Source organism: Mustela nigripes, chromosome 9 (assembly GCF_022355385.1).
Source record: "Mustela nigripes isolate SB6536 chromosome 9, MUSNIG.SB6536, whole genome shotgun sequence".
Classification (NCBI taxonomy): Eukaryota; Metazoa; Chordata; class Mammalia; order Carnivora; family Mustelidae; genus Mustela; species Mustela nigripes.
In genome coordinates, this window is record NC_081565.1 from 29,856,366 (window position 1) to 29,882,756 (window position 26,391).

At 41.3% G+C, this 26,391-nt stretch overlaps 1 protein-coding gene across 1 annotated transcript in view; it reads right to left on the reverse strand.

Annotated features, from left to right (window-relative positions):
* Positions 1-26,391, reverse strand: part of PLPPR1 (phospholipid phosphatase related 1) — a 265,315-nt gene that overhangs the window by 15,160 nt on the left and 223,764 nt on the right. Inside the window, exon 4 of the mRNA XM_059412248.1 lies at positions 13,447-13,579. Within this exon, the coding sequence (XP_059268231.1) occupies positions 13,447-13,579 (133 nt within the window). The remainder of the gene's footprint in view (positions 1-13,446; positions 13,580-26,391) is intronic.

Sequence of the window (26,391 nt, forward strand, 5' to 3'; positions counted from 1 at the left end):
TACATTGAGTCCACCTGACTAATTCAGGATAATCTCATCTCAAGATCCTGCATTAGTCACACCGGTAAATTCCCTCTTGTCATATAAGGTATCAAATCTACACAGTTTCTAGGGATTAGGATACAGCCATTCGGGGAGAGGAGGGCATGGTTCTTCCTGCCACACTGACTTTGCTGTTTGGCCGAGAATCCTGTGGGGAGGCTATCTTTCCTATCTTTTCTGGATTTTATCTGTCCTCTGGCAAATTCCACGGGATTAGTCCCAATAAGATTGAACACGATAAAGCAGAATTCCTTACTGGAAGCTTCACTGTGAACTCTTTCAAAGCCTATACCGTACAGCGATAGCTTCTCAATGGACTGCTGTTTCTTCGGTACACTAAGAGGTGCTGCAGCACCGAGCTACATACAAGTTGTTGGAAGGGATAAAGATTTCTGAAATGTGGCTCAATTATGGGAGAAGTTGGCAAGTGCAAGAGAGAGGGAGTGTTAGCCCTTGTAAATGTCAAGGATCTGCTATAGTTTCAGTTAAATGTCTACCCAACTCGGATTCCCATACGATGTCCTCGATCTGCAAATTGTGCTGATATCAGCACCCAAAAGTTAATCCATTATAGCAGAAATGAAGGCAAGTTTGGCTGAAACCTTCATCCAGTTTTCATTTTGATCTGTATTGATTGCTGTAATTTTCCTTTTTGTGGCTCTGCCAGGATGTGCTTTATCACAATGAGAACTGGCTCTTTTAATAGCTTTGGCCGGCTCACTCTCAGAAGGTCTGACCTCTGAGAGTAGGCAATCATTGATCATCCATGGCAATTTTCACCCCCAGGTTCTGGAAGTCTGAATGGTTAGACATTTTTTTTTTTTTTAACACCTTCCAGCGAGATTGTTAAAGACCAGGTCTCCCTAGCTTTTTCAAGAGGGCAATAAGTCTGTCTTGGCATACTTTTCCAGGAAACTAGGGTAATTTACGATTTGAAAAAGGGAAAGTGGCATCACTTTCCTCTGGCATTTTATTTGTCAGAAGTGCTTCCCATCAAGGCAGGTTTGATCTTTCTGAGATGGGATTTACCAGGCTCCTCGGCTTGGTGTCTCAGGTGTCTCGTGGCGGTGCTGCCGTGGCAGCTCTGCTCTTTATTGTTCCGGGATATTTTTGCAGAAAGTGGGCCTTCCCCTCTTCCTCTCTGCTTCCTTAGGATCACCTCTGCTTTTCCTGATGGCTTAACAAGCGTCTGCTTTCCAAACAGTTCATTCTGGTGCATTTGATCTAGCTTCAGAAGGGCCCTGTGGCAGCCCCGGGGAATCCACCTGCCTGACATGGGCAGCGACAACAAAGGGCGGTGGACCCCACAGCAGCGAATCACAGAGAATGTTGGATCCTACAGGGCTTTTGTGAGACACTCCAGCCATTGCTCTGAACCCTGAGCTCCTTGTGTGTCTTTTCCCAGCCTCAGAAGCTCACAATAGCTACTTTTGTCCTTAGGGTCAGGTGGAACACCATTTATGGTCTCCTGTATTGCAACGTATGATTTGAAGGAGATGTTTTTAACATGTCTATAGAACCTACCTTGGGGTTAAAGATTCTTTCAGTAAGGTCATATTTTTGAAATTTTAACAGATACGGTTTTTCATTCCTCTAACCATTTATCTTCTGAATCTGCTCCCAATAGTACTCCTTGCTTGGGGGAAGCTGATCACATTTATGAATGAATTAACCACCAACAAAATAGTCTAAAAGTAAAGCACTTTTGGTTTGCCAGAGCTCCGTGCTCGAGACGCATGTAGATATTGTTGCTTTGTTTGGAATTCCAAAAAGGCTTGGCTCGGAAGACTAAGAGCCATGGTCTGACCACTGAGTTTCTAAAATCAAACTAACGTAGGAGAGGATGTGGCTGGGGAGGACACACAAGGAGGAGCCGGAATCCTGGTTGAGGGCGTGAAGAGTCATTCCCATTCACTCTGCCTCACACTGGCTGTCAAACCCAGGGGCAGGGCAACAGAAAGCTCCAGGATGATTTTTGGAAATCTAGCTGAAGCATGTTCCATCCCATCTCAGGAGCACTGCAGCTTTTTGGAAAAGCTTCACAACCAGCATGGTATCAGAATGGTGTCCTCTATTAGCAAGGGCAGAGGGAGGGGAAAACTAGTAGAGCCCAAGGGACACCTCACAAAGCTCAGACACCCTAGTGTGGTATGGGATAAGGGCTTGTAAACTGCCCCACTCTAAGGGATGACGGGCATTAGAATGCCGAGAGGACAGGAGGCTAGAAGGGCCTGGAATTAGGACAAAGAAATCGATGATGATGTCTATTGTCCTTGTCAGGATGACACAGATCAGCCAAGGGAACCTGAGCATCCTTCTTCTTTGTGGCCTAAAGAGGACACCTATCAGGCACGAAGAAGGAGGAAGGATGAAGAGAGAGGAAGACAAAGTATTAAAAAGTCCCTATTTTTTCCCCCTCAGGATTCCATATGGGTTCATCTGATCTCAGTCTGTCTCAGGACAAGTTAGGATCTTTGATCGCTAACAATGTAGGGCGTGGAGGTGAAACTCTGCGATCTGGTCCATGCTATGGAATCGGTGCAGGAAACTACCCTTTTACTCAAATGTGAACGTAGCAGGAGCAGTGACATAACCAGGAAATGTACACTAGGAGTACTAGCAAAGCCACGCATAACTGGCATGCTAGAAAAAGATACTAGGACTCAGAGCAGGATACCTTTAGGCCTTCCAAAACAAACAAACAAACAAAAACAAAAAACAAAAAACAAAATTGGTCAAAAATACACAACCAGACTTCCTGGTGCCAAGGAGGATGGTACTGCTTTCCACACAGGTGACTCTCATTAGGAAGCCTAGCCCCAGAGAGCAGGGTGGTAATGGGGTGAGGGGGCATTGGTGAGGTGAGGGAAGGACTAAATTCCTTTCAGCCACAAAGGTCCTGTGACCTGAAGGGGAACCTCTACATCGAAGGCCAACTATTCTATATTAAATTATAAATGTGTAATTTCCAGTTTAAAATGGCACCTTGCTTGACTGGCCCTGGTAGAGCAGCTCTCAGTGATCCACTGAAGCATCCACGACCGACGCCTGTGAAAAAAGAGGGAAACTCCCAGAGCCAACCTGAGGGGAGAGTCAGGAAGGGGTTTCCATTATCAGTAAGAGACATGGAGTGCGTTTTCTCTCTCTCTCTCTCTCTCACACACACACACACACAAACACACGGACTTTTACTTCAGGAAAACTCGAACTTCTCCTTAGAAGACAGAGATGAGGGGAGAAAACCAAGGGCGAGATTTCGTTTCTCTCCTACCATCTGGCCCCTGACTCAGAGGTTCGGGATGGAGATTCCTCAGAAAATATGGCCGTGGTCACCCTACTGAATGAGTTCTTATCTTTGAATTTGCCTGGAACTGTCCTCTCTCCTTCTTCGGTTTTCTCAGCGTATTCAGGGACACACTCCTGGGCAAGAGCTATCTGGGAGGCGTCAGAGGCACAGGCGGCGGCCTCTTCAGGGAACAGACCCACAGGCTCTAGAGACAAGCGCCTGCTGGGCCCTGCAGTTGTGTGTGGCAGTGGGGGTGCGAGGAGCAGAGGAGCTCCAGCAGAAAGCCTGCTGACTGGGGGCCGGCTCGCGCTGTGCACACCAGCCTGCTCTGCAGCTGTAGCTCTGAAGAGCAGGCCAAGAGCAAGCCACACTTCTGTCTGCTGATCAATACAATGGGTGGGTTTGCCTCGCCTGAGTGGATAGGGTGAAAGAAACAATCACCTATCACATGGGGTTTTGGAAAAAAAATTCCTATATTAGACTAGTATGATATTGTTTTACTTTCTCCTACCTGTTGTCCCAGTGAGAATTTTACATGTGTGTGATTTTCTAGTGATGGCCAACTCTCCCGTTGGAATTGCAGAATATACAAGCCCTCTAAGAGCACGGAGAACATCTATTTTAACGTTGTGTCCTAAGCACCCAGTATCAAATGTGATTGAGTAAACATTTAATATTTATTTGTGAATCAATTAATAGACTGCTAAAGAAACATCAGAATAAGAACAGGAGAAGAGAATGGAAAAAGCATAGGAACGTGTCCAGACTTTCTAGCTCAGGTAAGTGTCTCATATCCCCGATTCCATTGAACACAGGGTTGACGTCTAACCATTTAGCATGTAAATCGTAGGGACTGTGTCTCTTTTTTATAAACTTCCCCAAAATTCAGCAGAGGCACTTAGGGAATAAAGAGGATAATTGGAAACTGGGACTTTCTAAGTGTCTCATGAGTCAGGAAAACTTGTAAATCATCATTTGGAAATTAAGGGTGTCTCCGTTTTCAGTGCAACGAGAGTGAAAAAAAGCACCTTAAATTGGAATCTGGGGATCCCTGCTGTACCCAACAGGAGAGACTTCCTACCGAGGAGAGCTGTGAAGCACAAGGAGTCTGGAAATCACGATCAGTTTGGGGACAACTTTATACTTAGACATCTTCGAGAGAAATGTCTCCCTTTCTGATCCTGAGAACTTGCAATGGTTGTCAGTTTAAATATGAACACAAGAGTACATGACTCCTGCCTATTTTCATATGAAAAAGCTAACATCTAGAACTTTCAAAAAGAAAAGGATATTGAAAAAGACACAAAAATGACTTATCCAGGTTAGGTTGGTAACAGTATCTCTGAAGAGGGGGAGGGAATCCCATTTCTCCCTCAACACACGTTCCCAGCTTCTTATCAAACGTTTCTAAAAGAGGGCTGCTCTTTTGTCTATGTTGAGCAAAACAATGCACTAAAAGAGAGGACTGAAGAACTACTGTGCTGTGTGACATTGAGAATGCTTGAACATTTTCTTGTGTTCAAAATTTAACCAGCTTTGTGAGTCTTTTGCCTTCGCTTTCCTACTATGATGGTCAAGAAACAGAATACATCAGTTCCTAGCCTTCGTTTTAGTAGGAAAATGGGTATTCCACACCAGCAAGTACAAATACGGGGGTTCACCAGTGCCATATTCCTCAGTGGAAGGGGAACACCTAAGGAACTCTTACGTTCAGTTTCCTCAGTGGACATCTCAACAGGGATGTCTTCTTTAGCCCTCCTTTCCGAGGACAATTCCTCAGGGTTTTTCCTCTTTCAAATGTCTGACTTCTCCCTTACTCCTGCTGGCCTTAAATATTTGCTCCTCAGTTCCCCTAGACAGTGTGGATCCAAAGCCTGGTTGACAGAGACAAAGATACTAAAAGTTTGCCAGAGGCTGTGAAATGTTTTTAAAGAGTTTATGGATTGAATGATTGATTTAGAGTGCGCATGTGTGGGGGCGGGGGTGGGGGAGTGCGGGGAGCCGAGGCAGAGGGAAAGGAGAATCTTAAGCAGACTCTGTGCTGAGCATAGAGCCCCACATGGGACTTGGTTTCAGGACTCCAAGAACATGACCTGAGCTGAAATTAGGAGTCCTACGCTGAGCCAACTGAGCCACCCAGGCACGTTGGCAGTGGAATAGTACAATAAAATGGAGAAAGTAGATGCAAATAATTCTAGGAAGCATGCCCTAGATACAAACTAAATGTGGAAAGGGAAGATTTTAGATTCCTTACCTACCAAGGAATGTTCACAACGGGCATATCAAATTCTGGAGGACTTCCAAGTAACAGCCCTGGAGTTCTGCCCTTTCTGATCATGTTCCTAAATTTCTGAAGCAAAGCTGGTGATCTGAATCCTCTCCATTGCTAGCACCGACCAGCACCACATCCTGTTAGTGACTGATAGATACTGACCTAGTGTCTCTACCTGATGCATTTTCTAGTTAGAGTTATTATGTACATATGTAATAATTTAAATTATTTACAAAACACTACTTCTTTCTTTATTGAGGTGTAACTGACATATTGCAGGTGTGCAATATAACGGTTCGGTATTTGTAGATAGTGTAAATTTTATTTTTCACATAAAACTTTTGAAAGCACCCTTTATCAACTGTTGGGAGTCATTGCCAATATTCAGACAGTATTCTTGCATCTCACTGTGCCTAATTTTGTGATGATGTAATATCTTCATAGCAAAAGTATTCATATAATGTTTTAAGCAAAAATGTGAAGTCTACGTGTTTTCTTAAATCTTTAAAACTGAGGGTGATCTTGTTCCCAGGGAACGCGTTGCAGTGTTTAGAGACCATTTTGATTGTCACTATTGGGACAGGGGTGCTACCAATGAAGTGCCATGAATTTGCGTCGGCTCTTCTGCAAAGTGTTGAGAAAGTGGCTATCTACTTGTTCCTTTTATTAGAGTCCAGTCTTTTAAACACTGGTGCAGGGAGAGCCCTCAGGGAAGATCACTAGAGTCTCATATGACTAAATAACTCTTCTCTTGATAATGAGAGTAACCTACAGAGTTCTGGATAAGGAGACTTGTTCTCATTCATGGAGGATGACACTCAAAGAAGAACAGATTTGTTCTGAACCATAGGCAGACTCATCACAACTTCTGGAGACCTAAGCAGAGATCTGGCTGTGCCTTTTAGTCATTCAGGGCTCCCAGTTCCAGCACCTCCCCACCCCTCCAAATGTCCCAGGCATCTTTGCTCCCTAGAAGGAAGTACCAAACATGTCCGTCTCAAAGTCTGGTGGCTTCACTGCTTATGAAGCCCAGAGACAGAGGTTCCAGAAATGGAGGCTCCATTTCCCCCCGAAGATCTATACTGGCTTTCTCCTCCTGATGTATATCCTGGAGCTTCAACTCTGGTTTCTATCGCTGAGTTCCAGAAATATCTCCATTGGCTTATAGGCTCATGCCTTGCTTTGCCTTTGGCATTTTTCTGTCCAGATGATGAAAGTTGGGTGCCTGGGCACTGCAAGTTTTTTTAGGAAAAAACCGGAACCTTAACTTTTTTCACTTGGTACAAGGGGCACCTACTTTCCTGGAATGGTCACTGTCCTGCTAGGAAGTCACTGCCAAGTCTAGACAATTCTCCTTGAAGGACAGACAGCCTCTCCCTCCCCACTTAAAATTGCATATCTGCCCCTACAAACTGCCCATTTCCTTTTTCTATGTTATTTTTCCACATGATACTTATCTTCTAATGAACACTACAATTTACTTATTTATTTTGTTTAATGCTTGGCTTCCCCTACTAGAATAAAAACTCGGTGAGGGCAAATAAATCTCTCTTTGGTTCATTAATATGTCCTCAGCAACTTAATCAGTGCTTACCATATGGTAGATGCCCACCTAAATCATTTGCTGAAGGTTGAATGAATATGATCAGTCCTCTAATTTATAAATTTAAATTATGTATTATATATAAATTGTATAATCAGTATAAATACTGAATGTACATAGAAATGGACTTCCTGAATCCAGTTAAGTCTCTTTTTAGATAAAGTACATTTAAGTGACTTTCAAAATTGAGAAGGATTTTCTAGTTCTCAAAAAAGGCTGACATTAAGCTTGTCTCAGGGTACCAATTCTTAGGACCATAAAACACTGTGACCTTTGAAGCTGCATTTAAAATATTCATGCTCCATTTAGATCACACTTAATTTATGGCAATTAATTAGTGTTACACGATTAACAGTTTACCATGGTGCTTTCTATTCTGTCCATTGCTACCTAATCCTCAGACCTGACCTAAATGGCATAAGACTCGCTTGGTATTTAATTAAATTTTTATTATAAGTAATCATGGAACAACTATGTGATCCTAAATGGAAAACCCGTAATAAATAGCTTCTGGGTGACAGGCTATTCTAGTTGTAAATAGATAGTTTAATCCTGATGTATTTGGATGAATTTTTCCCTTTAACCCAAAAGAAATTAGTTATTCAAGAAGGGAAAGTTAATTTAGTTTTCCTTCTATATGGCAAAAAACCTCAAAACCCTCATCAAATTCTAATGCTTTTTATTCATTACTTTTTAATATTAAACCAAAAGTTTACTATTTAATGATTGATGTTTACAAGGCTACATTTACTCAAGTATATTAGTAATAAATGTAACCAAACTTCTCTTCATGAATTTTTTTGAAAATGTGACTTCCTTATTTTGTCCTTGCTGCTGCAAAGAGAATGCAAGGGTTTATCTCTTTTGAGAACTTAGATCTATGTGTTTTTGCTGTTCAATTTAGTGCAACAACAAAAGAGATGCTATAAGAAGGGAAAGGAATGCAGAGGAAAATGTTGAGGAGATGGAGAAGTCCAAGTCTGTGTTACTAATTTGACTGCATTTGTTTTTATAAAATGTTGGTGAAATGTGTTAGTTCAGTCCATTCTTTTCCTCCCTTCCCACCTCATGGAAACAACTTGAGAAATTAAACCGTTCAGAGGTGGGTACAACCTACATCCGGGAGGCTGGGCATCTTTCTTCTAACGACCACTTTGGGAAAACCAATTTATTATTGGATCTGTGAATCACAGCAATTCCATCCTCTCTGTCAAGGTCAACGCAGCTATTATCTTCTTCATTTAATATTTTCCATCTGACTTCACTATTTTTGCCATTTTCTCACTGAACATTTATGTTGGAACTCTGGGGTGGGCTGAGAGGATACTGTTCAAGTCCACACCAGCCAGACTAGAGAAGACTGAGAGGCAAGTTACCACTCTCAGCTCTGCTTCCCACGCTGAAGGTCTTGTTAAAGGACTTGCCCAACCTTCTGAGTAGCCTCTCCCTAGCCCCTATTTTTCCTTCCCTTTGCCCCCTTAAAAAAATGTTTAACTCTTTTTCTGACTTTAAAATTATAGATATTCATGATAAAAATTGGAAATTATAGAATAGAAAGCAAAAGGTAAAAATTATTCAACCATTCTCCTACAACTCAGAAATGATATAGGTTGACTATGAGTGTATTTCCCTTCAATCTTTCTTCATCGTGATACACATACACACACACACACCCCTATGATGTATCTTTATTTTGAAATAATTATAGATTCATAGTGTCTTGACTTTTTCAAATAACATTATATCATGAATATTTCCCCTTTCATTAAAAATTCTTTTTTTTAAAAAAGATTTTATTTATTTTATTTGACAGACAGAGATTACAAGTAGGCAGAGAGGCAGGCAGAGAGAGAGAGAGGAGGAAGCAGGCTCCCCGCTGAGCAGAGAGCCCGATGCGGGACTCGATCCCAGGACCCTGAGATCATGACCTGAGCCGAAGGCAGCGGCTTAACCCACCGAGCCACCCAGGCGGCCCTCATTAAAAATTCTTAAATATAACATCTTCTGAGGTTGTAACTTACGGTGTTAGCATTATTTTGAAAAAAAGTGTATCATTAGATATTTATCATTAATGTTATGAAAAGAATTTTAGTACATAAAAATTAATTTACATCAATGACCATCTCCTTGGGATAAATTATTTGAAGTGGAATTTTGGGTTAAAAAGGATAGCTATTTTTTAAAAAATATTTTATTTATTTATTTGACAGAGTGAGATCCTAAGTAGGCAGAGAGGCAGGCAGAGAGAGAGAGAGGTGGAAGCAGGCTTCCAGGACCCTGAGACCATGACCTGAGCGGAAGGAAGGGGCTTAGCCCACTGAGCCACCCAGTCTTATTTTTAAGACTATTGAAATACACTGTCAAACTGCTATACAGAAAGTATATAGATACAGTCTTTCCAGAAATGTATTTGAATCCCAAGCTTCTCCTTACCCTTGACAGCATAAAGCATTACTTCGTTTAAAAATATTTTGCTAATTCCCTGGTCATTTTGCAGTGAGAAGCTGATCATATTTGTTGGGAAATACTATTTGTAATGGATTCTAGAATAATTACATAAACTGCAAGAGAAAATCATGCAATTTCAACTTAGAACAGTTAGGTAAAACAGTTGTCATTTTCTGATGATTTTTGGTGACTCTTAAGCACAACAAAAGGACTGTTAAGCTCTTTACAATAACATTTCTAATACATTTGATTACTATCTTACTTCAATTTTTTCAAAGGAAAACCTCCTCATTTAAAGGATCTTTAAGTAGTATGTTTTTTTCCTCTTATAAAAAACATTCATCCAGATACTCAAAAAAAGTAAGTTGCCCTTCTTATGATACACAGACCCCTCCCCCCACCTCCAACTCTCCTATATGAAGTTAGGACAGACTTCTTTGAGTTTGTCTTAGAAATTGCCTAACATATGTACTTTAATTTCCTAAAACTAAGCTGAAGAGTGGTAATAAAGTTAATTAAACAGGAGGCAAATGAATATTTGCCAGCATTTATGGAAGCAATTTCAGGCAAATCTGTGATTTAATAATGTTAATCATTGTTCTTTACTTATTAAAAAAAATTATTGAAAACCTACTATGTGCCAGGCATTTTGCAATATGCTGTTGATAAAAAGTGAAAAGATACAATCCCTGCTCTCCAAAGGATCACAAAGTAATAGGAGCCTTGCATAGTTACAGGGATATAGTAAGTGCCTATAAAAGACGCAGGCTCAGTGGGGGCCTGGGAGCTACCTGTCTGGCATGGTCAAGAGGTAATGTGTTAGCAGTGTTCTGGAGGCTGAGGAGGACTGTCAGCTTGAAGGGCGAGAGGATGGCAATGGGGTTCTGCCGACAGAGGAACGCTCATGAACAGGAACCAGAGATAGGCGTCACACTGTTCAAAACACCAGGAATGCTCTGGGAAGCAGGGAAATGACTTGATCATAGTTTGGATCCAGAAAGATCTGCAAAATGGTCAATGGAAGATATTTTTGTGCACCTGGGGCTCCCAGAGCCATGTTGCAGGATAGGATGCAGGGGGACCACTGACAGGGCAAGATATTTCACTGGCCTACACGCAGGGCTCCCAACCTTCAGAGTGATTTGGAATCACCTGGATGACCAGTCATGAAATACAGATCATCAGGCTCCATTCCCAGACTTTCTGATTTGGTAGGTATGGGATGACGCCTAAGAATGTACATTTCTAAGAAGTTCTCAGATGGCTTGAGGTGACCTCTAGGATCTTGATTTAAGTAACTGAGCAGATGCTGGTGCCATAAAACAGAGGAGGGAAAGCATGAAGCAAGTGCTTCCATACCCAGCAACCTCCCTTCCTTCTTGATGCTGTTCCTCTAGTTCTCCAAGATTTGCAAGTTACCTGCTGCCTGTCTCCACACCCTTCCCCGTGAGCAGCATCTCTGTTAGCTTATGATAGACTTCAATGGACAATGTCACCAATTATGAAAATGGGAGTTTGATGCTTCTCTTGGGTGAGACATTTCTACTTTAATCATCCTCCTGAAACCACGCCTCCGCTCAATGCACTGACTCCAGTAGGAATTTCAGGTACTACCACAGGCAATCTGCAGGATTCATTCCTGGATAGTTGGGGGGGGGGTGCTGTTGCTATCCCTCATTGAACAAATCTTGCCCCGACAATGCACTGAGACAGGTGGATATACATGATAGACGCCGGTTATAATTTCTATTTTTTGGACTTTGCCCCAGATTCTTTCCTTGTCTTTGCCAAGAAAGAACAACAGTGACTTTTAAAGAAATCTCCAGTTAACTGTAAATAACCTTCTGCTTTAAATAACTTGCTCTAATTATACGATCAGGCAGTGATCATAAAATCTTCTCTGAATCAAATTACGCAAATGCGTATATAGACATATACACTCTCACACTGCTCGGGAAAAGTGACTTTACGCCATTCTATAGCAGATTCTTCATCTGTACAATTAAGATTATAAGTTACCTTACAGGGCCTTGGATGGATTAAATGAAATAATGCTCATAAAGTGTCTAGCCCACTGTCCTGTATAATAAAGATTCTCTTCCCTCCTTTATTTTCTCCTTGATGATTTGTTACCTCGCCACTCTGGTGGGAAGTGACCAAACTTTGGACATCTTTGAAAGGCACCACTGTTTGGCATGAGTGAACTCACAGACAGTGACATCATATTGACCAGGGATTACCCAGTGAGCTCACTGGAGACTTCCACAGGTCATTGTGCCGATCGCATCAGTAGATGCTGAAGACAACTTTTTTTTGAAGACCATTTTTAAAATTTAAGATTCTACTTATTTATTTGAGAGAGAGAGAGAGCAGGCATGCACAAGCATGCACAAGTCAGGGTAGGGGTTGCAGTAGAGGGAGAGGGAGTAGACTCCCGCCAAGCGAGCAGGGAGCCATACAGGACATGGGCATGGGCGGGAGCTGGATCCCAGGACCCCAGATCATGATCTGAGCAGAAGCTCAACTGACTGAGCCACATAGGTAGCTGTGAAGACTATTTTAATGTTAACAGTTGCTTCTTTTAAGTTAGATTTTCTTAGGCTTCTCATGGCTACCACTTCCCTCATTCCTATTCCAATCACAAAAGTTCTTGCATTTTTTATTTTAATGTGGTCATTTGCTTATGACTTGAAGTACTCCAACCCTTTTCTACAATAGGAAAAAAAGAGGATTAAGGATAACCAAAAGAGTTGAGAGGATGTTATATTATGGCCTTCACTTTCCCAGCTGTCAGTTCTATAGGTTTTAATTAATTAATTAATTTTTAACGATTTTATTTATTTAGAGAGAGGAGGGGATAGCAGGCTCTCAAGCAGGGAGCCCGATGCAGGGCTCGATTCCAGGACCCTGAGATTATGACCTGTGCCGAAGGCAGAGGTTTAACCCATTGAGCCACCCAGGCACCCCTGTAGGTTTTAAAGAGTATCACAGCTTGTTTTTATACCAGCAATGTTCACACTTTGGGAGCTTTATCCTGGCTCCCATGAACATCTGGTCAGTAGATACTTGTAGGAGCTCATTTGAACACTGTACCAGTTATTTATTGAGTATTTACTGTTTAGGAACTCTGCAAAATCTAATTCCTACGTATTCCCATATACATATTCATTCCCACTCTATAACCATTATCCACATCACCTCAGATGTTTTTATAAAAGTCCTAGGAGGAGAGATATAGAACACGCTTTAGTTAACTCTTATCATGAACACTAATAAAGCTATTTGTTTTCCAACCTTGGAAAGGCACCATTCTCCAGATTCTGACGGGTTACATTTCCTACTTTGAGTAGAGTTCACTGCATAACAAAATTATACTGGATGGGAAATCTTTGTCAGGAAATTTGATTATTTCTAAATTCATTTTATTTGTGTCCCCCGCTGTGCCCCCCCCCCCCACCAGACTCAGTTAAATGGTATATGACAATATCTGGTCAATATTAAAATATATGTCTAGAGAGTATCTCAGATAAATATTGTGTAGGGGGAAAAAAAACAAGCTGAAATCATTTGTAAGAGAATTGAGTAAGTCCTGCTTCACTTCAAGGATGAGAAATTGGACTTGGCATCATGATCAGGCTCAATGGCTCCACTTCCTGGAAAACCCCTAAAGAAACTTTGCTTTTAAAGTTGATGCTCCCATAGCTTAGTCTATTCCATCAAGCGTGTTCATCTGTAGTAAGTTCAGCAGATTGGACCTATAAGCGAGGGCTCGGTTCGGCAAGCTCTTGTACTCACCTATGAATCTTATGATCCTTCGGAGTAAGGGGTTCAGGTAACAGCATTCTCCGGTCAGTATGGTTTTCTCCTGGGCAATCAAAGATTCTCTGGTTGACTTTATGAAATACATGGATATCTCACCAATAAAAATCTGGAGAAGGAATGTTTAAGAAATATCATGTTGGAGAGAATGGTCTGATAAAGGAGACCAGTGACTTTAAAAAACCAAGAGCAAAACCCAAACTTTTGAGGCTCCAGATCCTTTTAAAAGATGTCATGCTGTAGGGAGTGGGGTTTAATTATTAGTTTATATTTACTTCTTCAAAAGAATTAGAGATGGCAATAACTGATCATTTTGGTGAGGTTTCAGGCAATTCTATCAAATTCTAAATTCTTATAAAAACACAAGTTGCCATAATAAATTATAATAGAATCCATGATAAGGCTCACTCCTGCTGGGAATAAATTCTTTTAACTGAATGGGTGAGCTGCAATGCTGAGAAATGACTGGGACAGTCGTATGCCCAACAAGGCATTATAAGTACACATCGTGATAAATTATGACTTTGTTATGTGGCAATACATTATTTACCTGATAAATCTTTATTTGAACATGTTGGTCTGAGCTATACTTCTCATGCTGTGAACTGGCTGACCATCCCTTCTTTATAAATGGCATTTCTCTCATTATCTGGAACTAATATGTATGTAGTACCACATTAATCACAATGCCTTTGTGTAGATTGTTTCTTGATTATGCTTCTTGCACTCAGGGTGGTGTATTCCTATTTAAAATAAGGAGGTAAGTTGTCACCAACTTACCATCAGTAAGCTGTCATCAACTTACCACCAACTCATCATCAACTGAGAATCATCAGCAAAGAATAAAGTTAGTAACTAGGTGTCAGGTGCTTCATCATAGTATTTTTCATGCTCAGCAGGTCTCTAGTGTAGGCATTATTACCCTTCTTTCACTGGTGAAGAAAGTTCAGGACTCCCCCAGAGCATCCAGCTAGCATGTGGAATCACTGGGACTGGTTTCCATGACGCCTAAATTCCAAAGTTCACACCTTCCACCGCATCATATGCCATTTTTATTTTTCTCATCCCAACTTTGACATTCCCCCAGAAGAATGTGACCTTAGAGATGTTTTTTGCCAGGCACACGCTTATGGTGTTAGATAAACTTTATCACTGTGTAAGAGTTCCCCTTTCCCTCACATTCCTCCTGTCATTACGGAATATCTGTTTAGATGGATAAAGACGACAACATCATGAGTGGCACATGGGTGTGGAAACTGAACTGTAGAATTGTAAAACTGGTGTCATTTACAGGTATTTTCTGCTTTACAAGCAAGGAAACTGAAGGACTTGGGGATGTGGCCACACATGGTTGGACAATAACAGAGGCATCCCTGAAATGTAGCTGTTACCATCACCCCATGTGCCCATGTTATCTGGTTGCACAAATATAACATCTGTGGCTCAGACAGGTTAAATAATCTGTCCAAGGTCAGGGCTCATAAGTCACAAACCCCAGCTCTGAAGCCAAGAAGACCTGGTTCCAGAGCCTTCATGTTCACGACTTACGCTTTTACTTGGAAGTGACTCAAGAAAAATAGTTGAACAGAGAGGTCAACACAAGTCAAGTGGAGTGTGTTTCAAATACTGAAAAACTCAGATGCTATTAAAATACAGGACAGAATGGTGTTGTGGACATAGAACTGGAGGCCAGTCAGAATGGGACAGGACACTGGCAGGAAGAGACGGGACTCGGGGTCTGACGGGTGCACAATGGCGCGTATCACGCTGGCAGATGCTAAGGATGGCTGTTCAGACCTTGCACTTTTTTGTGCCTAATGTCCCTTGGAATTAACAATGCACTGATGCTCTGCCACGGACAAATATTTCAATAGCTTTAAGAACTCAGCCCGCCCTCTTTTCTAGGAACACCTATCTCTGCTAAAATAAGGTGCCGAGGGGTTTTGTTTGTTTGTTCTGACTACACATGATGGAACTGCACTGCCGTTATCTTTGTGAACAGAGGGGGAAAAATTCATGCATGCTTGAATACGTGAAACAGTATTCATTCTTGTTATACATGGATTTCTTACCTTGTGTTTCTCTTTTCTATTTCTTACCAGAAATGGTTACATATTATTATTGTTGTTGTTCTTTGTCATGGGATGTCCTGTCTGTCTTATTTTTGGTTATACTCTCCCAGGGCTTAGCCAAGTGTAAGGTACAAAGTAGTTATTCAATGCTGAATGAATGAAGCATATCAGATTAATGAAGGTCTTTTGGAATACAAGTTGAATGAGGTAGATTATAAAGAACACAAAACAATATCCGCCATGGATCCTTCCAGACGCAGTGAAAAGGTCACTACCCTTCCCAAAGCCTTTGCCAGTCCCCTCAGGAAAAGAGGGACCCTGTCTTGTCATTGTCTCCACAACACATTATAAAGATCTCTATCCCGACATCTATCCCATTAACTATAATGATTGTTTGTATGTCCTTCTTCGTTTGGCTATGTTGTCCTTCTAGGAAGGACTTCTGCCATTCCGTGTATGGTGCTTCGAACAGGGACTGATGCATAGTAGGCTCAATCAATATTTGTTGAATGAATAAAAGGTTGAATCTTTAGGAGACCTACTTAGAGAATCCTCTGACCTTAATTTCTCTGAAGATGGACAATGCAGGAAATTGACAATATGGACAAGAAAGCACACAATTCTCGGTGTATTGCTTAAGATGAAATAAAAACCAAGGGCTAAGTAATCCAAAGTGAATTATCTCTTCAAACTAAATTCACTCGTATACTCTTTTTGCATCTGATAGTTCTGGAGAGGGAGCACCCACTCTGCCAGGAGCTGTTTTAGCACTGGAGGCAGAGACGTGAACATATATCTGGTGTGTATGAGTATGTAGGGAGGGCACAGAATACTAATAAATACATCATGTAATGTCATGGAACGACATATGATTACAAAGCAACAGGGAAATGAGATAGAGGGTGATAACCACATAAGGATAAGCATGAGAAGAAATGAACATTGCTTGCCTTAGCCATTTAAGAAGCCCAAAACATTCTTTTTCTATAGGAAAGAGATGTACGCATTCTAGAAATTCTCCATTTAGTGACGCTTTCTACTACTCACACATGAGGGCAAAGAAAGCAAGAAAATGTGTGAGAGAATCTATATACACCCTATTCTTCTTAAAGATACACATGTGCATACACACATACCCATATAAAAATCTCAACAAAATCACTCCAAGTCGTACCAAACCAAACCAAACTTGTCATGCAAAAGGGCATGGGGCTCAAATAAAATGTCCACAAATCCTAAGACCCTCACATCAAAGGTAATAAGCAATACAAGAATTGTTCCTATTGGCAACATTATTAAAATTCCAATTAAGGTATAAAGCATAAAAAAAAAACAGAGCAAGGACACTTACTATACTATATACAATACTGGGAGTATGTTCAGTGATAATAAATGTTTACATAAGGAAGAAAGGAAGGAAAGGAAGAAGGAGAGGGGGGAAAGGGATCCTTTTATAACTACCAGGTAGGAAAATATTCCTGGTCTTCAGTTAAGACTGTGATGGACATAAAGGTTGCTGAAGAAGCAGCCCAGCGCTCAGGCTGCAGTGAGTGGGCTTTGTGGATGTTCATTTCTCTGTATTTTACTGACCATACCTAAGGTGTTATTTGTCCATCTACTGGATCCCCTAGTCTCATTTAGGGCCTGATTATGCTTGGAGAGAGTGAAAGAATTCTGCTTGATAAAGGAAAAGGTCTCTCTTCTTTCCTGCTAGGCCTCCAACCCACACTGAACGCCATTTTGTACAAGGCGGCAGGTTTATGACTCTGGTTTTGGAAGTGGCTGGGTTCCTCCATCTCTGTCCCTGCCACACACTCTGCCTCTCTATCCCTCTGTTCAGAGAGCGACTGGGACATGTGGGACTCTCCAGGTGTTTGGCCCTGGATGTCTTATTATGGCCTTTCTGACTGCTGGCTGACAAACATCATATCACTCACAGCAAATGAGAATACCCTCCGGCGAGAAATGACCAAGGCCAAGTTCTAGATCTGGCAGTGGATGAACTGCAAATGAATTTCATTGGTGCATTTCTTATCCCCCAGTGATGCTGGCTACAACCCCACGTGACACAAGACATTTAGAGAACAGTAAATATACTTTAAGTAATGAGGATAACTGTTCTTTGTTGATAAAATTGTATTTCAGATATATAAACCCAAATGGCAAATAAGTAAATAATCCTGGAATGTAGTTCATCAGTTTGGTGTGTTTTAGTTTATTTTTTTTTAACATTTTATTTATTTATTTGAGAGAAAGCAAAAGCTAGAGAATGAGACAGAGCATGAGCCGTGGGGAGGGACAGAGAGAGAAGCAGGCTTCCCGCTGAGCAGGGAGCCTGACATGGGGCTCGATCCCATGACCCTGGGATCATGACCTGAGCTGAAGACAGATGTTTAAATGACTGAGCCACCCAGGCACCCCACAGTGTGTTATCTTATAGACTTCACTTCTTCAAGGAGATCTGGTAAGTGATAAATAAGGGATATAAATGCAAAATATTTAGGGGACAGTTTTTATATTTCAAAATAAAAAGTTTGCAGGAAATAGTCGTCACTGGAAGATGTATTACAATCTCATATTGTAAGGGGGATTCACTGCATGTTATATGTGGCTGTCACTAAAAAGAGCATCTAGAAACTCTGGAATTTATGTTTTGAGCTCACACACATGCTAGCTGTGGCTCTGGTACTTGGCAAGATCAAAATCATTGCTGTTTCTTGAATGTGGGCTGTAGTGTTGAAATCTCAGCTCTCTCCTCCTTTGATGTGTGATTTTGGGCAAGTAATTGAAATTTCGGAGCCCCAGTTTTTCTTTTTTTCATGACCTTGAAAAGGAGGGTAATAGTTATACCTGAAAACAGTTGTGAGTATTAAAAATGTACGTCAAAGCATCTGTAGGTGCTCAAGGAATGTTTGTTGTCTTTACTTCCTGGTCTATCTAGACAAGAATGTCTGTTGAGAATGGTTTAAAAAAAAAAAAAAATCACTGTCTCTAGTCCTGGAGTAAGGAAACATGGTATGACTCTAGCTCTGCTCTGCCCCTAACCAGGTATTTGGCCTTGGACCAATTGCTGGACCTCCCTGGGCCTCAGTTTCTCATCTGTAGGACTAGAAGACCTCTCCTGTGCTTTTCCAGCTCCAACATTTTTGCCTTTATGATAGGAACTGACAAGAGAGTGCTGATTAAGGGAAACTGAAGTCATATAATTGGGTTGTAATCTCAGTTCCATCGGTTAAACTCTCCAGGGCCTTATTTCACTTTGCCCTCACCAAGTCATCTTCCCTTCAGCAAAGTGGATGCAACCCACTCCAGAGTCATCCTGTTGCCTGATACCTCTGTCACCTGGGTTCCTAAAGGACGGCAGAGGCTGGAGGCCTCCTCTCTGGGATTTCTGGGTATTATACTCAGGAAGAGGAAAGGGTTCTTTGTATACTTCCCAATATTAGTGTCTAAATATCTTCAGGGCTTTCAGTCCCAGGGATTTTTGGATGCTTCCAGTATTCTCCTGAGAGGCTTCTATATAGTCCTGAGCATTTGCAGGAAAGGCAGGCATGGCCTTTGCAGTAGATTTTGTTTAGTGACCCAGGAAATTTAACATGTACAGACTGTGCTGCCAATTCTGACTGCCAGCATCTTCATGTTCTGCTCTAATCTTCCCCAGTGAAGGCCACGGACAACCCAAATCTGTAGAGGCATTCTGGTCCTCTCAGGTGCTGAGCTCTGGTTGGTTCAAGAGCCCTTGATTTCTGCTTTAATTACATCTAAGTGTAAGTAAGGAATTCAGCTCTAGGGACTTCCTATGCCTTTTACAAATCACGCCTTCAGTGGAGTCAAGGCCATCTGCATGATGGCATTTTGAAAACTGTTCAGCAACTGGGATAATAAGTGTTTATGGATTGGAGGCTCCCCACTGGTGTGACTCCAGGCGCCACATCTACCCATTCAGAAGGCAGTCTTCAGTTGACACCTGTTATAAAATGTAGTACCAAAAAAGTGGTATGCTATATTTCCGAAGCACAGTAATCTCTTATCCCTTTTTTCCTGGACAGTGGATATCAGAGAAATTGGAATTTAAAATGGGTTAGGTAGTATACTGCTCTCAGTGAAACGTAAAATGCATAAGGAAATTGACCAGCATGTATTTTTAGGCAAAGAGTCTTTTCGAGAAGCAAATTATCAAAGCTCCTTAACAATGATCAGCAATCATTAGAAGGGGCATCTCAAAGACGGTAAGCAAGTCTCCCTTCAGGATGATGTGAGGGGAAGAGACAATCTGTGAGAGAATTTAGAGCACTCATGTGCAGCGTAGACAGAAGAGGGGGGAAACACATTTTTTTTTTTAAGTTAAAAAACAATCCACAACCATTAATGGGTACCTATAAATCTTTCCCAGGAAAAAAATGTCATTTTAAAGACTGAGGGCATTAGCATCAACAGCAGCAAAATCATGTCTCATGATTAAAAAAAGCAAACAAACAAAAACAAAAAGGAAGTCATGTGATCATGTACGAAAGGAAAAAGATGTGAATTATGAAGTGCTAAAAGAGGCTTCAACGGATGAGATTGTTCAGAGCCTGGAAGAGCAGGTTCAGAGGCAGCGCAAGGGACCACAATGTCTCCTTTGTCTCAGCAGCTGCGACCCACGTCAGCCAGCCAACAGACTTGCATGCAGTGAGAGCCCACTCTGTTCCACACTGTGCTTTGGGCTTTTATACTCACGTCAAGAGCTGACAGCCCGGAAACCCCCCCAAATGAAGAGTCACAATTTCCTCCAAATTGTGCCTTTCTATCAAATTGTGTTTGTCTCTTCCTTTCCTAGGAAATTCGAGATTAGTCTTATATATGCATGCGTGCACGGCTGCATGCAAACTGTGAGCTGTTTCAGGGCTCGCACGCTAGACATCGAAAGTGCTGTTGCTTCAATACTAAATACTCCCCTTGTCACTTTGTTGGGAGGCCAAGGAAAAGGTTTCATAGCCATTTTCTCATGCCTTGCGGGGCTGGCACTGAGGTAAGATAGAGGTAAATCAGATTCTCCACTGAGTTAAATCCTCTTATCGAAACAGACTCTCTGCCCTGGACTCTGAGTGTACAAGTTTCCTCAGGAGGCCAGAGGCAGCAGGCACCCAGGGTTTCCACACTGGTTAGTATGCACTCTGCAGATTTCTTGGAAGTGCGGGCTACTGCTTTTGGCTGAACAGTTCTGGACACGATAAATCCCCCAAGCTCTAACCTTTCCTGAAGATCTGAGACAGCCATGGCCTGTCCCTGTGTAGTTTATCCCAGGAGGCTTTGCCTCAACATGATGCTGATCTCTTCTGACAGCAGCGCACAAAAGGAGAAATAGGAAATGACAGGGCAAACACTCGGCAGAGTCTTTTCCCTTGAGCTTTTCCCTGTGCGTCCCCGCAGCCGTGAATGGGGCTGTTAATGCCCATCCCCAGGGACAAACAGCAGTGGAAGGTGCTGGGTTTTCCTATGGCTAACGTGCTGGAGAATGCACAGAAAACCGGCATGCAGGTTGAGCTACTTCTTTGAAAACTGACATTAGTTAATATCATACAAGTCACCCCAGCGGGTCTTGCCTTCCCTCTCTTCCAGCGAAAACAGGAAATGGGTCTAAGGAAGGAATAAACAACAACAAAAACTCTATGCTGTTCTGCGAAAACCTGACCAGCCACAGAGTGTAAAAATCAAACTCCAGAAAGAAAGTTGAGACTTAGGGCTTGGGAACATGACATGTGGAGCTTTCCAATCAGAATATCTTTTTTTTTTTTTTTTTTTTTTTTTAAATAGCTTTCATGGAATGTTAGAACTGGAAAGATCTTGGAGATCATTAGCCCAACCCCTCCTTTTATTTACAGATGAGAAACGGAGCCTCTAGAGGGAACATGACTCACCAGAGGTCACACAATTATCGGAGGCAGAGCCATGACTGGGATCCTTGCCTCTCCTGATATACTCAACCTGAGACCTGCTGACTGCAGTGTGAAGGGAACAGGGAACGCACACACAGAAATGGGCTTTGCGAAGTTAGAGACTTGGGATCTTGATCCCCATGGCCCAATAAAGGCTGCTCTTGGACAAGCCATACCTCCCAAGGATGGGACAGAAGAATTGAATACAGTTCCTTCCTCCCAGGAAATGTACTTGGGTATCAGAAGAGTTCTGCTCTGTACCCTGACGCTACTCACTTATTTTCAGGTCCTGGGGGACAATCAAGCACTGTCGGCAGGGTTCCAAAGCCATGCGGCTCTCTGCTATTAACCTGTCAGCTGTAATCAGCCTTGGCTTCTAGCAATGCCCCTCATTTGGGAGCCAAAGGAAAGTGGTACCAAATGGGCGGCTATCTGTTCAGTCACCTACAGAACTAGCTGGACCTTCAGTGAGCCATTTAACCTAGTTAAGTCTCAAGGTTCTCAACTCAGAAATGAGGGAACTGGACCACATCCTTTCTCTATGTTCTTTGGGGTGTCTTTTCTATTTTGCTGGGATGTTGGAAGGACAAGTTAGGCAAAAATCTACAGAATATAAATAAAGATGTCATGCTTATAGCCCTCACTTATGGAATATTCCTCAGCTTATATCTTAGGGACTTGCTAGCATTATTGGTCACATTGTTCACCCAGGGAAGCAAAGAAATGGAGAGGGTTCCACACCTGAGAGCCAGAGTAGAACTGCGAGTTCTTAGTCCTCAGTTCACTGCTTCTTGACCACACCCTTTGACTTCCCAGTGGAGCAACTGACCCCCATGTAAATTTGTGTCATTTGGGGAAAAGTAATCAATGGAAGAGACAGGATCAAACTTTGCAAACAGAACAGTTTCTGCTGAAAATCCTAGAATGAAAGAACTACCATTTTTGCCCGGGGACATTCATCATCAAAAACTATCATTATTGCCCAGGGAGAACATTCTTCACTAAGTTCTGTTTTCCTATTTTTGTTTTGTTTTGTTTTTGTTTTTGTTTTTGTTTTTGCTGTGTGTTTTTCTTTATTAGAATTGAGAGTTTCAAGTCTAATTAGAGATTGGTCATTTCACAACTACTGCCAGAAGAACTAGAGTATACAATGTTTTAAAAATGTATCTTTTGATTTGAAAATATTACACATTCATGTAGAATTTGGAAATGAATATATAAGTATAAAAGAGAAGAAAAAATTAACTGTACCATTAGCACTCCTAGATAATAGCTGTGAATTTTTAGTTATTTTGTACTAGTCTTTTTATATATAATTATAAATGTGGGATTATCTTGCAACACACAGAAGGTATCTTCTTAGGGTCATTAAATAGACCCACAGACAACCACATGCTACATTTGGCACTGGTCTACTTGGAAGGAACCATAGCTTGCCAACAGGGAAGCATCACATGCTCCTCTTCAGCATGTGTCTTCACAGTGGTCCAGCAGAGCCGTGGAGCTCAGGTGCAAGAGACCATAGACACATCAAAGGATGCAAGAGCCACTGTGGCTTACAAGCCCCAAACCCTATAGAAGTCAACATATGGTGCAGCAACTCCACAGGCATAGCCTTCAGGGTCCTACAATGGCTGTGCCAAATTTCCAGAGTCATTGCACTTAGAAGTCATAGCACGGCACCTCCTTGGGTAGTTATAGTCCTCGGAGTCCGGGTGCAATTCACCAATCAGGGGTTAATCTTGCCTAGCAACACAGTGGATACATACCACTTTTCCCTTTTCTAGGGAAGTGGACCCAGAAAATTAAAAGAAAGTCAGATTCTCCTGTGAAAGGGAGAAAGATTTTACATGCAATACTGCCACATTTTTTAGCCCTTAAAAAAATCTTAACATTATATCAAAAGCCTGTTTCATTGCTATTAAAGGTGTTTCAAAAACACAGCTGTCTCCTAATGTATTTACACAATCCTCTAGGACTGTGTATTTAGCTAGTTCCAAGGTTTCCATTGAAACTACTGTTGACATGAACATCCCTAAACACAAATCCTTATATTTATGTAAAACTGATTATTTCCTTAACGTGAATTCAGGGACTGGAATTAATGACTGAGTCTGAAGTTTACAAACTTTTAATATATCTTACTTCTATGAGAACTGTGTGAAAGTTTCTGTACCTTCAACAACACAGTGTTTCTTTAAAACATTTGCCAATTTTACAGAAAGGGGGAAATACTGTCCTTGTCAAAATTACTTCTCTTTGATAATGGATAAGTATAGAAATGTTCAGGCACAGAGTCAATTTACTGTTTTGTTACTTGCCTATTCTTGTCTTCTGTTTTTATTTGGGAAGCTCATTTTTTTAAGGAAAAGTAAATATTAAGGATATTTACATTTGAGTCATATATCCTATAAACTTTCTGTGGTCTTTTACTTGGTTAGAAATGCTTATTTTTAGGTAGACAAGTGTATCAATCCTTTTCTATATGCTTGCATCAACTTTCATAAGGGAGATTGTTTTTGCTACCGAGTGATTTTGTGGGTGTGCATGCAGACTTTTTAAGTGTTTAAAATCCATATTTTTCTTGCTTTGTAATGTGCACTAAAAAGCCTTCCATTTGTTTTTAGGCTCTGGGACATTTTATAGAATTATGGATTTTCTATTCCTTGAGAGTTTGAAGGAATTTTTACAGCTACATGTCCTCAGTACCATTTTACGAGATAAATTTTAGATATGTTTAAAAATTTATTCTGTTTTTATTCACTATTTCGCTTTTCTACATCTTTTTAGGGCATTGTTAGTAAATTATCTTTTCATAAAATATTACCAGTTTTATTGAGAAGAAAGCATTTACTGGCAGAGACTTGTAAATACAATTTATTTTTTTAAGGTTTTATGTATTTGAGAGAGAGAGTGAGTGATCGAGCAAGAGAGAATGCACATGAGCCAGGGAAGGGCAGAGGGAGAAGCAGACTCCCCACTGAGAAGGGAGCCTGATGTGGGACCTGAACCCAGGTCTCTGGGATCATGACCTGAGCCAAAGACAAACGCTTAACTGCATGAGCCACCCAGCTGCCCTGTAAATACAATATAGACTTTTAAAGGTTCATGTATTTTTGCTTATACATATATATGTATATGTTTTAACTTTTTTTTACTTCTGCTTTTCTTATATTAGACTATCTAGGGGGTTGAACATTTTACTTTTCAAAGAATCAGCTCCTGATTTTATTTGTTAATTCCATTTTTTTCTGATTCACTAATTTTTTTTTGGCCCTAATTTTTCCTAATCAGTTTCCCTTGCTTTATTTAGGTTTTTTTTTTTTTTTTTGGATGGAAAAAAACTCTCTAATTCCACTAAGTAATTACAGGAGAACCTAGGCAATGATATATATCCTGGGACTAGGAAGAAGAGAGGAAAATACATTAGTAAGTCAACATATCATTCAGAGAGATGTCTGAATACATAAGAAAATGATATGCTTCTGAGACAAAAAGACATCAGGACATGATTCCGGAATAAATCTATTGCAGTTCCTGGGTTTTTACGTGGAATCTCATTCTCTTCAGGTACAGGAAGTTGGTCTGTGATCCTGAAGAGGGTGAAAAACAGTTTCTAGCCAGGTTCTTTGTTCCCCTACTTCTAAACACTTAGTACATGCCAGACACTGTGCGGAGTTATTTGTATGAACCGTCTTATTAAAATCTCATGAGAGCTCCCTGAAGTAGGGAGTCCTGTTATCCCTGTTTAACGGTGGGGGGAGAGGGGGCAACAGAGTGATTCACCGAAAGTCACATAGACAGGATGGGAATCCAGGTGTGTTATTCGGCAGAGCTTGTATTTTTAACTACCGCAACACACCGCAGTTTTCTCACAGCTGACCTTAATTGCTACAGCATCGTCTTATCATTTAAAGGCATGGCGGGGTGGGGTGGGGGGGGGGCCTTGTAGAGCCAAGGATCAATGATCAAAATGAAATTAAAGTACTATGACTCATTATGCCCATATTCTTTCTCCTCAACATTCTATTCCATTACTCATCTTAAAGCAAGCAAAACATTGACATAGAAAATACTTGAACTGCATGTCTGAGCCATCGGAATATTTCTCAGCATGGCAGTCAATATTTTTATTACCAAAAGAGGGGAGAGGAAGAGGGTAGGGGGGAGAAGGGGTCAGAGCTGGGGGGAGGCAGCTCTTAGAAGAGATACGGGGAAATGACAGCGGAGATTACATCCCAACCAATCTGACTTTGTAGCCTGTTCAGACACAGAAAGGTTTATCTTAAAACACTCACAAAGTCATTTTTAAAATTGAAATTAAAATGTCTAAGGGTTCAAGCCCTTTACGGGATAACACAGATCTATTGAGTTTAGGCTTTTGAAACAGTTTCTTCTGAGAAGGGCCCAGCCAATTCTTTTGCCTCCTGAGAGAGAAGAATGAAATAAATGAAGGTAAAGCTGTAGCTGAATTGAACGTGATGTAATGTGAACACAGCCAGAGTCACCAAGGAGGAATCACAGCAAACTTCAGGTCAAGTGATTCTCGCAACAGCCCAGTCTGGAAGTTCAATCAGAACAGCAGGAGACGAAGGCCCTGGGGAGTCTGTTCCACTCCGATCTGAGTCTTTAAATCAGCACCAGCATTTACATTCAAGACCTTTCTTGAATACCACCCACAGCATATTTCCCCCCACCCCCGAGAGCACAGCGGCTACTCTTCACTAAAGTACTAGCCAATCAAGCCTGTTGATTTAGAACATTCCCACTTACTTACAAAATGCATATATTTATATACATTCAGACACCAAAAACAAAAGCCACCTATAAAAGACAAGGCCTATTTTAATGAGATTTTTTTTTTTTTTTTTTTTTTAATGCAGAGTTACATTCAAGGCTTTGGCTGGAATAGGACACCCCAGTAAGGCTGG